The following is a 15,697-nucleotide window of genomic DNA, read 5'->3' on the forward strand; positions in this document are numbered from 1 at the left end:
ATATTTTAGACATGTTTGAAAGATCTTTCTACTACCTACTCAACGATATGGTTGATGATTCATCAGAACATAGTTTTCATATAGATTAGAGAACTGAGTAGCTTCTAAAAAGTGCATAAATATCACTTAAGTGAGTATATCTTGAGACAGGGTAGCCAGATTAATCAAATTTTTGTTTTAAGAAATGGTTTTAAAATGTTCAATAGATTGGGTTTAGAAGCTATTGTAAACGCAATGTTATTTTTATATTAATTTTAGAAATTAAAGATTCAAAGCTGTCATTTTTTTAACTTGCTTCTGGTATGCTTTTTATTTTTGTATGCTAAATCCAACAAAGGACTTTGGAACGCACCTTTTTCTAAAACTTCAGACTTTCGGAAATTTTTATTTAAAAAGTTTTAAATTATGTTTAAGATTGTCGATGGCCTCACAAAGTGCTCTTCCTGAAAACTGTAAATTGAACCTCGAACTATAAAATTTTAAGATTTTTAATCGACTTAAGTAGTTTTTCGTCAGCGTTTGAATTGTATTTAATTTTTTATAGTTAAATAAAGAATAAAGAGAAGAGGACGGGTCAAACATGTTAAAAAACGGAGTACTAAACTGAATCTGAAACCTAATACATATTTTCTCAGAGGTGGAGTACCTATAATTAAACTAAACTCCCTCTCCAGAAAAGAACAAACCTAGAAAGGTAAGCCGTGCACTAGTGAAAGTCGCGGGAAAATTTTCAATAAAATTAAAACCCTAGCATCAAACTTGTTCTCCGCCCGCCAGGACGAAACACTCCGCGCCACGCGATGATCTACAAGGTGGCAATCACGCTCCGCAGGACTCCATATTCGTGGCCGGAGCCACGACTTGAAATTATAGCCCGAGCTTGTTATGAATAAAATCAGCATAAATTAAATAAACGTATCATGAGCACGATAGCACGGGCTCGTTTTGTGGCAAAATTGACACAGAAAGACAACGATGATTATTGTTTTTCTCCCTTCGGGGAACAGCACAAAATAGAGGCACGGGTTGGGGTTCTAGAGATAAACTAACAATCCGTCCGACAACCAGTATATCGCTAGCTGACTCGTCTCATTAAAATTCTGTTTGCAAACGTATTTATATCGACTTTGAATGAAATTTTAGCTGGTCGTTCGATGGTTCCATTTTCACATCCACTTGGTGTCGGCTTCCCATATGCACAGGTAGGATTGGGAATTGATTTTCGGGATTGGTAAATATTTGCCCAGCGCTTCGCACCGGTCATACATAACTGGCTATAACAGTACAATCGATGCTTGGCAAAAGGGACAAGATTTTGGGAGCCACTAGTGGAAATTTGTGAAGGCTTATCTTGAATAGAGCTAAAAAAGCTAAAAAGAACCAAAAAATACCATTTTTTTCTACTCTAAAGAATACAAATGAATTACGATCCATACTGGCGCAATCCGAACATTTTGTGGAAGAAAAGCTCCATTCTAGCTGCCGAGCCTTTCACAGTTGCCGAATACGACAAATTTCACAATGAAGCAACAGGAAGTGACCATTTCCACACTGCTATCGCCCCAGGTGCGAATACTTCAAAAAGCAGTGTTTACAACCATTTCACCAAATCCATTCCCCCTCCACTTTCAGTGCTAACCATGTCCCAACTGTTTGGGGTATTTCCCCTGCAGAGTGTCCGGAATCGCGCTCCCGAAAGTATGACGTTCCGAACGGTCTCCGTGACCTGCGTCGTCAGCGCTATTTCCATCTTTGGCGGATACGCCATTTCACTGCTCAGTTTGATTCGTCAAGGCCGAGCCTTAAACGCCATCAATATCGCAGAGCCCTTCTTTTTCAGCATCTGTGCCACGAGTTCGGTAATATTTTGGCAAATGGCCAAACAGTGGCAAGCCATCATCGTTACGTGGTCCCGAACGGAGCGAAAATTTCTGCACCATCCGTTTCGCAAAACGGTCCTAAAGTGGAAAATCCGATCCGTGGCCACGGTGCTCCTTTTGTTGGCATTCGGTGAGCGCAAACATCCATGCGTTCGGAAAACATCAGTTGATAGGATTTTTTTTTGTTACTTTCAGCTGAACATCTTCTTTCCGTGGCCAACAACGTTAGCAATTTGCGGAGGGAGGTTGACTACTGCAACTGGACGATTCGGGATCCGGTCAAGTTCTTCTGCGTAAGGACGTTTAGCACCGCGTTCCATACCGTTGCGTACAGTCTACCAGTTGCGGCATACAACGAGGTAAGTTCTACAATACTAACTTTCAGTGTTGGCCAAAATCATTCCCATACCAGGGTAGAGCAGCGCCATTGGCAAAATCGTTAGATGGGTTAATCGTTGGGAAAAAAGGACCCAGAAAAATACCGAAATATGGGTTTGCGCAAACCACCCGTTGTTCACACCCTATCAAAAGCTTCGTTTTTACACTACTAATTATAATTCGACGAAAAAAACACACTGCACGGACCGTTGGCTGGAGTACAGGCCACCGGAAAATCCGGATCTAAAATTTCTAAATCATTTTATAGTACTAAATTAGGGGTCATACAAATTTACACCTAAGCTTCCTTCCACCCTGGGATTCGATCTGACCTTTGGATTGTGAGTCCAACTGCCTACCAACGACTCTACCAAGACAGGACCCGGGGGGATGACCCTTACACTTGGACTGAGCTTACGACCTAACATCAGACAGATAGACAAATCTCGTCTCGAAAAATGCCACCGAGGCCGACTGGGACCGAACCAAGGCCAACTGGGAACCGTGCTTACCACTAAACAACAATTAAAAAATAATTATGCCAAAGTGTAAAAATATATTTTCTTCGAGTATATTAAAGGATGAATATTAAGGGATGAGAATTTTGAACGGGATTTGTCTCGTAAAAACATTTTTTTTTCAGGAATGTCGATTTATGTGGCCTCTAGACATGATAGGGTATATGACCCTATTTTGGACCTAGTACCTATTTTGGACCTATTTTTTATTAATCGAGGTAGTTCAGGCTTTTAAAGTACGAATTCACTGAATCCAACCAACAGAAAGTGTAAGCAGGATCGTTTTGTAGCTTACCTCTTCCAAAAATGTAAACATTTTTGATTATTTCCGCTTTTTCAGCCACTTTTTCCAATGCCATCCGTATTTCCTACCATTTTCCTAGCACATCGATTAGGTCCAAATATTCCGACCTCATTGATTATCGGATTTGGCTCGCGACACCTTGATGACTTTTTCTGTTTTGCACTGACACCAAGCAATTTCGTCCGGTTTCCGAGCAATGTAACTGTTGTCTATTTAATTCTTTTATGTTTTTCTCGTGGGTCTCGTGGCGCAGGGGTAGCGGCTTCGGCTGCCGATCCCGATGATGCTATGAGACGCGGGTTCGATTCCCGCCTTATCCACTGAGCTTCTATCGGATGGTGAAGTAAAACGTCGGTCCCGGTTTCTCCTGTCTCGTCAGAGGCGCTGGAGCAGAAATCCCACGTTAGAGGAAGGCCATGCCCCGGGGGGCGTAGTGCCAATAGTTTCGTTTATGTTTTTCGTCACTAAACCATTGAAAAAACTATACTATTATCGAAAAAACACAATTCAAAATATTTTTTTCAAATCAGTCGCGTTGGATCAGTTTTTGGAGCTACTTTGCCGTCGGTTCAAGGCTATCACCAACACATGTATAACAAGGTGTTGTCAGTTTTGTTTATCAATTTATTTCGATATTTCATTAACATTAATTGAATTTTGTTAATTTAATATTTTGAATTGCATTCCTTTACTGTAATTATTTGAAAGAAATGAGCTTTAAAAAGCAAATGATTAACAGAAACAATCAAAATGTGTTTTTTAAACGATAAAAATGCAAATTGATTTGTTTTAACATCATTATCAACAATTTAGCTGCATATATTTTTAAAATTTGCTTCAAAAAATGCAAACTGGCTACCCTGTTGGAATTGAACGGGAAACGATTGGAAAACCTGAAGGGTCTAGTTCATTAAATCGTCAGCTGTCACCATGACAGGAGCTGTCAACATGGCTTACGAGTGGTTATTGAAAAAGTCGTATGAATTAAATTTAAAAAATCTTGAGTTCGTTTTAAAAAGATCCTAAGCGCTAGTTGTAAACAAATCAATTTTTCGATCAGTTCTCGATAAATTTGCGAATTATAAATAAAAGATGCTTTGAATTGTCATCTGCACGTCTTTTAAATGCTCTTTACTGGAAAACAAACAAAATTTGATTTGATTCAGAGAAAAATAAATCAAATAAGTGTCGGAGATCGTGATGGCTGTTACGACGTATTGCAAACTTATCAGAGAAATATACAGCAATTCCCCACGAAAACAGCATGGAAAAAAACAAAAGTGCTCGGATCGGGCTCAAAATTTGTCTGGGGGTTCCCTGGCCGAAATAATTAGACCCGTATTTTTTTGTTTGTCCATTAGGGTGACCTACGCCGTGTTAGGGTGGTCTGAAAAATTGCCATTTTCGTCGATTTTCGCAAAAACCACTTTTTTTTCGAAAAATCATAACTCCTCGCCATTTCAACCGATTTCGATTGTCTTATACGCAAATGAAAGGTGATAATTTGGCCTTTCAAAGAAAAATAATAAGAAGTTTCAAAAATCTAGCCTAACATATGAAAAGGGCGTATGAAACTTTAAAATGTCGTTTTGACAGTGTCTGGACCAAAGAGCCTATGTCTGGAAATATTTTTATCGGATTTTCCGGCATTTTTACATAACATACTAAAAAATGGGAGGAGTTCATTAACAGGATTCCGAGATATGATTTTTTGAAAATAAAATCCGTGTTTTTTGACGCGCCGCGCGCAAAAACCGGAGAATGACGAAATTGGCGAAAAAACAACTTTTTTCACAAAAACTGCGATGACTTTAAAATTTCAACGATGACCTATAGATGTCTGGGTACCAAAATTTTCGTAATTAAAAGACGCAACTTTTGGTACCCAGACATGTATAGGTCATCGCTGAAATTTTTAAGTTTTTGTGAAAAAAGTAGTTTTTTCCAATTTCGTCATTCTCCGGTTTTTGCGCGCGGCGCGTCAAAAAACACGGATTTTATTTTCAAAAAATCATATCTCGGAATCCTGTTAAAGAACTCCTCCCATTTTTTAGCATGTTATGTAAAAATGTCCGGGGAATCCGATAAAATTATTTCCAGACATAGGCTCTTTGGTCCAGACACCGTCAAAACGGCATTTTCAAGTTGCATACGACCTTTTCATATGTTAGGCTAGATTTTTGAAACTTCTTATTATTTTTCTTTGAAAGGCCAAATTATCACCTTTCATTTGCGTATAAGACAATCGAAATCGGTTGAAATGGCGAGGAGTTATGATTTTTCGAAAAAAAGTGGTTTTTGCGAAAATCGACGAAAATGGCAATTTTTCAGACCACCCTAACACGGCGTAGGTCACCCTAAGGGCCAAACAAAAAAATACGGGTCTAATTATTTCCGCCAGGGAACTCCCACAAAAATTTTGAGCCCGATCCGAGCACTTTTGTTTTTTTCCATGCTGTTTTCGTGGGGAATTGCTGTATACATATCCAGAGTTTTTTTTTTTTTTTTGAAAAGGGCCAATAAACTATTGTCTTTCATATGTTTATAGGACCTAATAAAAAAAACTCTAGATATGGAAAATTGATTTTTTGTAAGTTTTGACTGATTTTTGCATATCTATTTTAAAAATACAGGTATAACGTATTTTTTCACAATTGGCAGTGTTGGCTTATAATAAATTACACTTTTAGATTTTACCGTGTCAATCATGTTAGAAACACAATTGAACCAGCTAGATCTTCCAAAACAAATTAGCATAAGAGGTTAATACGATGTTAACTTTATGAATTTTATTATTTGAGACATATCTGATTACCGTAAATCTGGGTGACTTTGATAGCCGGAGTGACTTTGATAGGTTTGAGATTTTTCCGCAAAATGAAGAGTACAAATTAAATACGTACGGAATGGTATGGAATCATACTGAACGTGGTAAAGAAGTGCTCAAAGTACCTCATGAAGAACTTTTCAAGAAAATTTTTGAAAAGTTTGAAAAGTTAATTAACTATAATTAAGAAAATTTTGATAAATAGCATTATTTTAATCTTCTCAAAGTGTCATGATTTTCTCAATGAACATGATTTTGAATCGTAAAACGGAATGCATTTTCGGATTCTTCGGACAATCTTCTACTAGGAAAAGGTAAAATAAGTTTGTAAATAATAAATATTATTTGTTTTTGAAACATAATTCAAAAAAATCTCCTAATTTAAAGGCATTTTCATTAAAACAAAATAAATATAAAATGTAAAAACTTTTGATTCGTTCTTTGAATTCAGTAAATCTATAATTTAATAAACAAAACTAGTTTTAACGAATTTCAGGCAAAGTTCTGAATTTTTAACAAATTTACCTAAAATTTATATGTATTATGTTAAAAAGCTTATAAACATAGTTAACTAAATATTGACAAATGATTTTCTTAAAAACTATATCAGCAACCTAAGTGATGGTAAGTTCGAAGTAAAAATAATGTTTGAACACCTCAAATCTGCTTTTAACAATACAAACTATGACTATCAAAGGCACCCTGGTGTTCAAACATAGATTTTTTTCAAATATTACATTGTTTTTAAAAGTGTAACGTGTAGTTAAACTTTTTGTCAAGCAACTGTAAAGTTTAACATGGCAGATGAGAAAGTTTCACACCAAGTTACAAGCTATAATCTCCCTTTAAAATTTCTTCATTGTTTAATCATATTTGAACTTAAGCTCTGCGTAAAATTTAGAACCTTTTTTCATTGTAACTTGTTATGTATCTCTGTCATTCATTTGATTTTAAGTTAAGGTGCTTTTATTGCGACTAATAAAGGGTTGTCTTTTATGTTCTAATGCTTGAACAATTAGGTCGTAAGAATACGCAAATTGTAAATAGGACAGATATCTGCTAAGGATGCGTGAGTTTCCATTCAATATAATTAAAACACGTTTTCAAATTCAAATCCATTGTTTTATCATAATTATTTAATTTCTGAAATAAATATTTTCCAAATTACAATCGTGGATAGGCCCTTTGGTTTATCAAACCGAGTTTTTTGTAAGTGTGCGTGTTGCCGCTGCACACCGCAATTCGAGTTGTCCAAATTTCAACCAATCAGAGCGTGGGTCCAAAATAGGTTCAGCGATGTCTCCAAAATACATTCAATAAGTCCAAAAAGCATCCAAAAAATGTTTTACTTGAAATGCTTATTACAATGAAATGGTTAAATTATTTTCAATTTTCAATAGTACACTTTGTTAAGCATAAATTAAGGCACAAAACAATCCTGAAACGAGCCAAATTAGTTAGACCGTTCCTGAGAACCATGCGAAATGTGTTGACGCTTTGCATAGTAGGTCCAAAATAGGGCCATATACCCTACTTGCCTAAGTTTTGGAACATTGCAGTTTTGAGCTCACTGGATCTCTTTATAGTTCAGCTTTAAAAAATGAATATAAAAATAAAATTGCCCCTGCTCGCATAAACGTGCATAAGGGACGTCATCACTTTTGAGTTATTGATGCAGTTTTGTTCAAAATCGTGTGCTCTTTTAGCAAAGCCAAAAACATCTTTGTTCTAGAAATCAGGAAGAAATCCAGTTTTTTTTTTTTGTGAAAACTAAACACGTATACCCAGAACTGGGCATCGGCATACGAGAGGATAAAGAGCCCGGTTCGGTAGTAAAATAGTACTGTGTGCGGACGGAGAGGATAAATCCCGAATTTTGCGAGAGTACTTTACTCTTGGGTTCATTTTCCAAAATAGTTCAACTATGAAAAATTATTAAATTTAAATTAAGAAAATAGTGTTTTTAGTTTTCTGTGAAAAACTTTTTTTTTGTTTTTGAAAAATGTTCTGAAAATTTATCTTTTTGTGCAAGCTTCAAAAACAATTATGTTTTTTTGTTTATGTACTCAACTTGTTTGCCTTATACACATCAATCGGTTTTTTTTTTTCTACAATTCTATAGTTTTTCAAACAAAAGGAAGCGTCCGTGGCTGAATGGTTACGGTGTTCGCTTTGTAAGCGAATGGTTCTGGGTTCGATTCCCATCTGCTCCCATCGAGAAAGTTAAGGACATAGAAATACTTGAAATGCTCTGAATATGAACGAAAAATCAAAGTCGCTGGAGGCGAGGTTCGAACCCCCGTCATTTGGATTGGTAAGCAATAATGCTAACCACTAGGCCATGGCGACTTGGTAAGCCCAGACTGGAATTAGGAATACTGTTACAACCAACCCGCAACGCCTTTCGAGGTGTATCCTTGCGCACTTTAGATAGGTGTTTACTAACGATACTTCCAGTCCCTGAGGATAGCTTGGACCCGGCCTGGACCCCCTTATGCCCTGGGTTGTATTACACACTCATCAAAAGATGAAGACATGGTATCTCCTGTGTTGGATTATTGTTCCGGATGAGGGTCTAACACAACCAGACCAAACAGTGGGATAAGCGTTGTGGAGCCTTCCGGTGGTGGGGCGTCCTCCAAATGCTAATGCTAATGCTAATTCTAGAGTTTTTCAAACAAAAAAAAAATAAAGGTCAAATAAGTTATGGGATTCCGTCTGCTTATAAGACCTTCGCAAATATATAGAACTCTAGAATTGATTTTTGAAGGATAAAAATATTTTTTATTTGGAATTTATTTGAAACACCGATCAATCAAATAGCATTCAATTGGATTATCAAATACATTTTTTCAGATCCGCGGTGTATTTGCGCACATTACCACTCAAGGGTTAAGGAACGACAAGTAGGCAGGTTTCTCGCTTACCGTCTTGCAAGTCTCTAGCAGTGAATTCAATGGAGACGCACGATACTCTACACACACGACAAACTACCACCAAACTCCATAATCCTGTATCCGCTTTCTTTCTTCCAGTACATCATCATATCGATGACGTTCGTGTGGAACTTTGTCGATCTGTTCATCATGCTGGTCAGCATCGGCATTTCGGCCCGATTCGATCAACTCCGAGATCGCGTCTTTGAGCGCATGAACAGCCGGACTCCGACGACCGAACACTTTTGGGAGCAAATTCGAATCCTGTACGTAGCGCTGTGCGAACTGGCCGGGACCATCAATCGTGCCATCAGCAAGCTGGTGTTTGTGTCGTACGCGAATGATACCTACTTCATATGTTTGCAAATCATGAACGCCAGCCAGGAACAACCGTCGGCGGTCAACAAGGTGTACTTTTGCTACTCGTTTGTGTACCTGCTGCTGCGGACGTTTCTCATGTTCTGGTACAGCTCAGAAGTGCAGCACGCGAGTCACGCCACGTACCGGTTGATTCTGCGGGTGCCCAACGAGGAGTACTGCGACGAGCTGCAACGGCTGCAGATGTACTCCAAGTGCGGTGCTAGTCTCAACGGCATGGGCGTATTCTTCGTGTCGAGGCGGATTCTGCTGACGGTAAAGGATGATCTTACGCTGACTAGCGATTCGGACTAATTATTTTGTTTACGTTTACCACCAACAGCTGACCGGAACGATTATCACCTACGAGCTGGTAATGCTGTCATACCGGAAGGATTCATCGGAACAGCATTCCAACAATCCGTCTTGCGATCCATGGTAGCTGCTCTAAATCTGGCAAAATTAGTGCAATTGATTCTTCATATTTTTTGTGATACTTCATACAAGCAGAATATATAAAACCCTAAGCTTTTTTAAAAGTCAACTCAGAGTTTTAATCTAAACTTTAAGAAAACTATCCTTCGTTCAGAAATGACTGCCGCTTCTAAACTCGTGTTTACTCATTATTTGTCATTTAAGGACAAAATATTCTGCACCACGTGGAAGGGTCACGATATGAAATTATAAACTTTAAACATACCATGGGCACGATAGCACGGACCCGTATTATGGCAAAATTGAAAGTCAACAATGATTAGTGTTTGGAGCGCAAACAATATAAAGCGAGAAACTAACAATCCGCTCGACAAATAGTGTATAACATGCCATCGTAGGTTGAGTCGCATCATTGAAATTCTCCTTGCAAACACATCTGTAACGACTTTAGCTACTTAATCGACAGTTTCACATTTACATCCACTTGGCCCGGCTTTCCATATGTACAGGTAGGATATAAATTCGGTTTCAGACCTGAAAAATATTCTTTTTGCTTCCAAAACAGCAGCATTTTTTAGTATTCTGAGCAGAAATGTGAATAAAACGTAGTTCTGCAAATTCTGCAACGGCAAGCTTGAAATTTTTATTCGTCCAAAAAAAAAGATGGTTCTTATGTAAAATCCTCTGGGGAACACGACGGTGACGTTCGATTCAAAATTAAATCGCATGAATCTGATGACGCCATTTTCTGCTTCCGAAATTTGGCCATCTGAAATCAGAGGGTTTTGAAATTTTTTCGAAAATTGAGCGCCAAAAGAGTAGCGATGGTCCATTTTTTCTGAATTTGGGATTCTTGCATGTTTCAATAGTATAAACAGATCCACAAAATTTGAGCATAATCAGAAAAAGTCGATTCCGAAATTTGTACTTTTTTGTTTACAGTTGGTGCGAAATGACCCAACACAAAAGAAGTGTTATTGAATGCAAGGGTTTAAAAATTAAAATAAGAGTTGGTATAAGTTTATTAATTACTCTCGTTTCTAGTTCACACATGCACACCTATCCATACTGGCGTAATCCAAACGTTCTTTGGAAGAAAAGCTCCATTCTTGCTGCCGAGCCTTTCACAGTCGTCAAATGCGAGAAAAATCAAAAGGCAGCGTCTGACAGTGATCATTTCCACACCGCTATCGCTCCAGGTTCGAATACTTCCTGTATAATTTGTACAATAACTTTCACAAATTCATTTCTTCATTACCAGTGCTAACCCTGTGCCAACTGTTTGGAGTTTTCCCCCTACAAAGTATCCTGAATCGCGCTCCCGAAAGCATGACGTTCCGAACGGTATCCGTGACCTGCGTCGTCAGCGCTATTTCCATCTTCGGCGGATACGCCATGTTGCTGCTCAGTTTGGTACGTCTAGGTCGTGACCTGAACGCCATCAACGTTGCCGAGCCTATCTTTTTTGGAATCTGTGCCACGAGTTTGGTCATATTCTGGCAACTGGCCAAACAGTGGCAAGCCATCGCCGTTGCGTGGTCCCGTACGGAGCGAACCTTTGTACGGTATCCGTTCCATAAATCGAACCTGAAAAGGAAAATCCGTTTTGTGGCCGCGGCGCTTCTTCTGATGGCTCTCGGTAACTGCAAACATTTACATGCATTCAGTAAACATTACATGGTCTCTTGTATCTCCCAGCTGAACATCTTCTTTTCGTTGCCAACAACGTCAGCTATATGCTTAAGGAGATCGACTACTGTAACTGGACGATACCAGATCCGGTCATGTTTTTCTTTGCAAAGACGTTTACCACAACGTTCCATACCTTTGCGTACAGTCTACCAATTGCTATCTACAACGAGGTAAGTAATGTCTCGAGCAAGGTATAGTTGACTTCCGCTTTCTTTCTTCCAGTACATCGTCATATCGATGACGTTCGTGTGGAACTTTGTCGATCTGTTCATCATGCTGATCAGCATAGGCATTGCGGCGCGATTTGATCAGCTACGGGACCGCGTCTTTGACCGCATCAACAGCCGGACACCGACGACCGAACACTTTTGGGAGCAAATCCGTATCCAGTACGTGGCGTTGTGCGAACTAGCCGGAACTATCAATCGTGCCATTAACAAGCTGGTGTTTGTATCCTACGCCAACGATACCTATTACATCGTGTTGCAAATCATGAACGCGAATCAGGAGCAACCGTCGGTGGTCAATAAGGTGTACTTTTGCTATTCTTTCGCGTATCTTCTGCTGCGGACATTTCTCATGTTCTGGTACAGTGCACAAGTCGAACACACGAGTCACGGGACGTTCCGGTTGATTCAGCAGGTACCCACCGCAGAATACTGCGACGAGCTGCAACGGCTGCAGATGTACTCCAAGTGCGGTGCTAGCCTCAACGGCATGGGCGTATTCAGCGTTTCGAAGCGGATTGGGTTGACGGTAATCGATGACCTTACGCCGACTGTCGATTCTGACTAATGGTCTCATTTACTTCTTCCTCCTACAGCTGACCGGAACGATTATCACCTACGAGCTGGTACTGCTGTCCTACCGGGAAGGCTCATCTGACCAACACTCCACCACCGTTTCATCGTGCGAACCATGGCACCTGACCTAATTGCCATCAGCACTGTTGAATCTTAATCGGTTCGCGTGTTACTTCATTTTTAGCATAAAAACCTTCAGTTTTCACAAGATTCTTCTAAATTTTCCTCCATACCAAGAAAGAACAGGTCTCCGTCCAGTGCAATGGACTCTCTGAACAACGCCCTGCGGCCAGTGTTTGTCGTGTTTCAGCTAATGGGCATGTTTCCCGTAGGTGGAATTCTTCAACGGAGTCCCATTGGTTTGCGGTTCAGGTGGCTCTCGGTGCAGTTTCTCTTTACCCTAATCCTAATAATTGTCGGACTGGTAATGGTCTACATCGAGTACGAACGGCTGGAGCGGATTGGAGCAAACGCAAATAATACTATTGGGATACTGTTCTACGTGGACACCGTACTGATCATGGCTTTACTCGCCAATCTGGCCCGCAAGTGGCGCCCGTTGGCTCTAGAGTGGGAACGCGTTGATCAAGAGTTTCTCGCAAAAGAAACTGGTGAAGCTAAACGAAGCCTCCGAAAGGCTGTATGGTTCACTTCTGGTGTAATGATCGTGTGCGGTTTGTGTAAGATAACCGAAGACCGTAATTTCCTAAACACTTCTCAAACTTTTATTTTCAGTGGAGCACCTCCTCTCGAAAACGGCCGACATCATCAACCAATCCCACGAAGCTAAATTCTGCAACTGGGAGATCCAAAGCTTCGCGCACTACTTTGCATCCCGTCACTACGCGTTCATCTTCAAGCACATCCCGTTCAACCTACCCGTGCTCGCCTTCTTCGAGTACTGCAACGCTGCCCTAACAATGGCCTGGACCTGTCAGGACCTTCTCATCATCCTAATCAGCATGGCCCTGTCGCACCGTTTCCGTCAAATCTACGCCCAGGTTCAACCATTTAGCAGTGGTATCGTCATTGCCGCTGAAAAGTTTTGGTCCGACATCCGGGCCCAGCACACACTGCTTGGTCAGCTGGTGCGCGACACGAACCGTTTGCTAGCTCCGCTGATCATCGCATCATGCGGCACCAACCTGTACCTGATCTGCTTTCAACTCCTCAACATATCCAAAAGGCAGGAAAGTCTCGCTTCTAGCGTTAACCACTGGTTCGCGCTGTGCTATCTGATCGTGAAGACGACCCTGGTGTTCTACCATACCGCCATGGTCAACGAAACGGCCCGAGCGCCGCTGGCCATCTGCCGTCGCATTCCCAACATTGGCTGGTGTCTGGAGCTGGAACGGTTAGTAGATCAGCTGCGCAACGAGAGGGTTTCACTGTCCGGGATGGGATTCTTCCATCTCACCAAACGGACGATGCTGGCGGTACTGGTTGAGTTTCATATTACGAGGAGGGACGAAAAGTGTTATACTTCCTTGTTTTGTTTTAGATGGCCGGAACGGTGGTTACCTACGAGTTGGTGATGCTGAAGTTTGCCGAAGACACCGAAGGGATTGGTGACGTGAAGCCGTGCTCGCGGTTGGCTTTCTCCAAGGACACTTAAAAATGATTTGGTTCGAAAAGAATTATTATCAAATATCATGGTGACCATACAAACCTTTAAACAGTAGAATTCTAATCTAAAATTTCCAAACAAGTGTCCACGTGGTTTATGGGTGGCCCATAGTTGATGAATAATGAAAACAATGACATTTGTTGACACATTCTGCCATGACGTTACAACGGTTTGACGTTTCTTTTTTCAGTTTTTTTTTGCTATAACTCGGAAATTTCAAAGAAACGCCTCAATATTTGTACATATTCTGAAAGTACGTTAAATTTGCCGTAAGAATCAACATTAGGCTAAGGATTTAACGTTTCGGTTTCTGTTCTACGAGCGAGTATGTAGCGTGACGTTACAACGGTGGAGAATTTTGTTCCTTCAATACTGTTTAGAAAAGGCTGTGTTTCTGCTCTGATAATCAACATAAACTAGACTTTTGTATGTATTTTAACGTAAAATTGACTGCTGAATCGAATGCCATCATTGGTTTTTGAAAAAAAGTTGAGCTGTTTTTTGCAGCCTCTGTATCAACGTTGCCAGATTATTTTATGGGAAATCTGTATTTTCTTAAAAATAAATCTGTATTTTATCTGTATCATGTCAAATTCGAAGCCATAGAAGATTTTTTTGGACTTTTCACAACAGATTTAAGCTTTTTAATCATATTAAAGCATAATTCAATTACTAAATTATTGAAATTTTCAAAATAAATCATTTTTAAAAAATCTGTATATACAGATTTTTGTGATTTTTGGGATCAAAAAATCTGTATAATACAGATTTATCTGTATATCTGGCATGGCTGCTCTGTATACATTTCGTGACGTTAGTCTGCGTTTTTACAAAAACAACTTGTTCTCTGCTTGCTTTGTAACGTCACGGAAATTGTCAATGCTGTATCTTTGCGAAAAATTGACCAATTTCGATCTACCTAGTTGCATTCTACGGGAAATTTATCCTATTTTCAGGATATGATAAGTTTTGGAAAAACGGTTCCTGACCATCGGAGATATTCCAGGATTCCGAAGGTGGTTTTGAGGTGTTTTTGGTTGATTGAGCTGCCTGAAAACACGATATTTTGGTTTATTGCAGTTTATACTTTACTTGAGTCAAAAGTCAAGTTTTATAATCATTTACAAGCCTTGAACTATACAGAATCCAATCACAACATCTATTTTGCCATTAGATCAAGTTTTAAATTTTTCACACTGGTATACTGCCCCTGGTCACATGAATGTCCCATATGCATTTTCATCGCTTTTGAGTTATTGATGATGTTTGGTTCAAAATCGTGTGCTCTTTCAAAAGAGCCTACAACATCCAATACTTTGTTCTAGAAATCAGGAGGAAATCCAGCTTTTCGCGAAAACTTAACACGTAGCTTTATGTGTGGGACAAACTTCAAATGCGTTTTTCGCAGCTTGCTGTTTTTGCATATGGGACATTTATGCGAACATGTGCAGTATACTAGCCCGGAGAATGCGTCTTTTATTTTCTTATTTTTTAGAATAATCTTTAAATCATTTTTATTTTTTATTTTTTTACTTTGTTTATATAGTTAGATTTGAGCACAATAACAATCGGTTATTTTCAGCTCAACCTAGGGTATTTGTCCCTATTTTGGGCCAAGTACCTATTATGGGTCTACCAAACCTAATTCAAAGAAATTGCGCATTTTGCCAAACCTGCAGTCATTATCTTCATTTCAGTGGGCAAGGATCATTCACTTTTCCCTCCTAAATTAGAAATAAAGCAAAAAATATATCACTCTTCACATTTTTCTTGGCAAATCGCTAGGTGCCCATTAGGTCCAAAATTTTCACCACTTTTGCTTACCGCTTGTTGACACTCAGCGTCACGGTTTTCATCGCTCAGCACATGAATGAGAGCCGTCCCCCGAATCTCCAACCACCGGCAATGTGTTTTTATTGGTGGGTTGCACAATCCCATTG

General features: G+C 39.6%; 2 protein-coding genes across 2 annotated transcripts; both read left to right on the plus strand.

Moving 5' to 3' along the window:
- Positions 1-1,434: 1,434 nt before the first annotated feature.
- On the plus strand, positions 1,435-13,782 carry LOC120415947 (uncharacterized). The gene is made up of 12 exons (XM_052709987.1): positions 1,435-1,566; positions 1,633-2,010; positions 2,076-2,239; positions 8,943-9,476; positions 9,544-9,638; positions 10,964-11,274; positions 11,334-11,497; positions 11,550-12,083; positions 12,151-12,236; positions 12,368-12,804; positions 12,866-13,566; positions 13,632-13,782. The coding sequence occupies exons 2-12, from the start codon at positions 1,641-1,643 to the stop codon at positions 13,743-13,745; spliced, it is 3,510 nt and encodes a 1,169-aa protein (XP_052565947.1). The 5' UTR covers positions 1,435-1,566; positions 1,633-1,640; the 3' UTR covers positions 13,746-13,782.
- Positions 10,904-12,380, plus strand: LOC120415916 (gustatory receptor for sugar taste 64f-like). Its single transcript, XM_039577562.2, has 4 exons — positions 10,904-11,274; positions 11,334-11,497; positions 11,550-12,083; positions 12,151-12,380. Exons 1-4 carry the CDS (start codon positions 10,965-10,967, stop codon positions 12,259-12,261), a joined length of 1,119 nt encoding a protein of 372 aa, XP_039433496.2. The 5' UTR covers positions 10,904-10,964; the 3' UTR covers positions 12,262-12,380.
- Positions 13,783-15,697: the final 1,915 nt, after the last annotated feature.

This window comes from Culex pipiens, chromosome 3 (assembly GCF_016801865.2).
Source record: "Culex pipiens pallens isolate TS chromosome 3, TS_CPP_V2, whole genome shotgun sequence".
Lineage (NCBI taxonomy): Eukaryota > Metazoa > Arthropoda > Insecta > Diptera > Culicidae > Culex > Culex pipiens.

What these genes read in the sequence shown, in the direction of transcription:
- LOC120415947 (XM_052709987.1), top strand. Translation starts at nt 1,641, where the DNA reads ATGTCCCAACTGTTTGGGGTATTTCCCCTGCAGAGTGTCCGGAATCGC. An exon ending in CAGTTGCGGCATACAACGAG is followed by an intron (nt 2,240 to 8,942) that starts GTAAGTTCTACA and finishes TCTTTCTTCCAG; the next exon opens with TACATCATCATATCGATGAC. An exon ending in CGAGGCGGATTCTGCTGACG is followed by an intron (nt 9,477 to 9,543) that starts GTAAAGGATGAT and finishes TACCACCAACAG; the next exon opens with CTGACCGGAACGATTATCAC.
- LOC120415916 (XM_039577562.2), top strand. Translation starts at nt 10,965, where the DNA reads ATGACGTTCCGAACGGTATCCGTGACCTGCGTCGTCAGCGCTATTTCC. An exon ending in CAATTGCTATCTACAACGAG is followed by an intron (nt 11,498 to 11,549) that starts GTAAGTAATGTC and finishes TCTTTCTTCCAG; the next exon opens with TACATCGTCATATCGATGAC. An exon ending in CGAAGCGGATTGGGTTGACG is followed by an intron (nt 12,084 to 12,150) that starts GTAATCGATGAC and finishes TTCCTCCTACAG; the next exon opens with CTGACCGGAACGATTATCAC.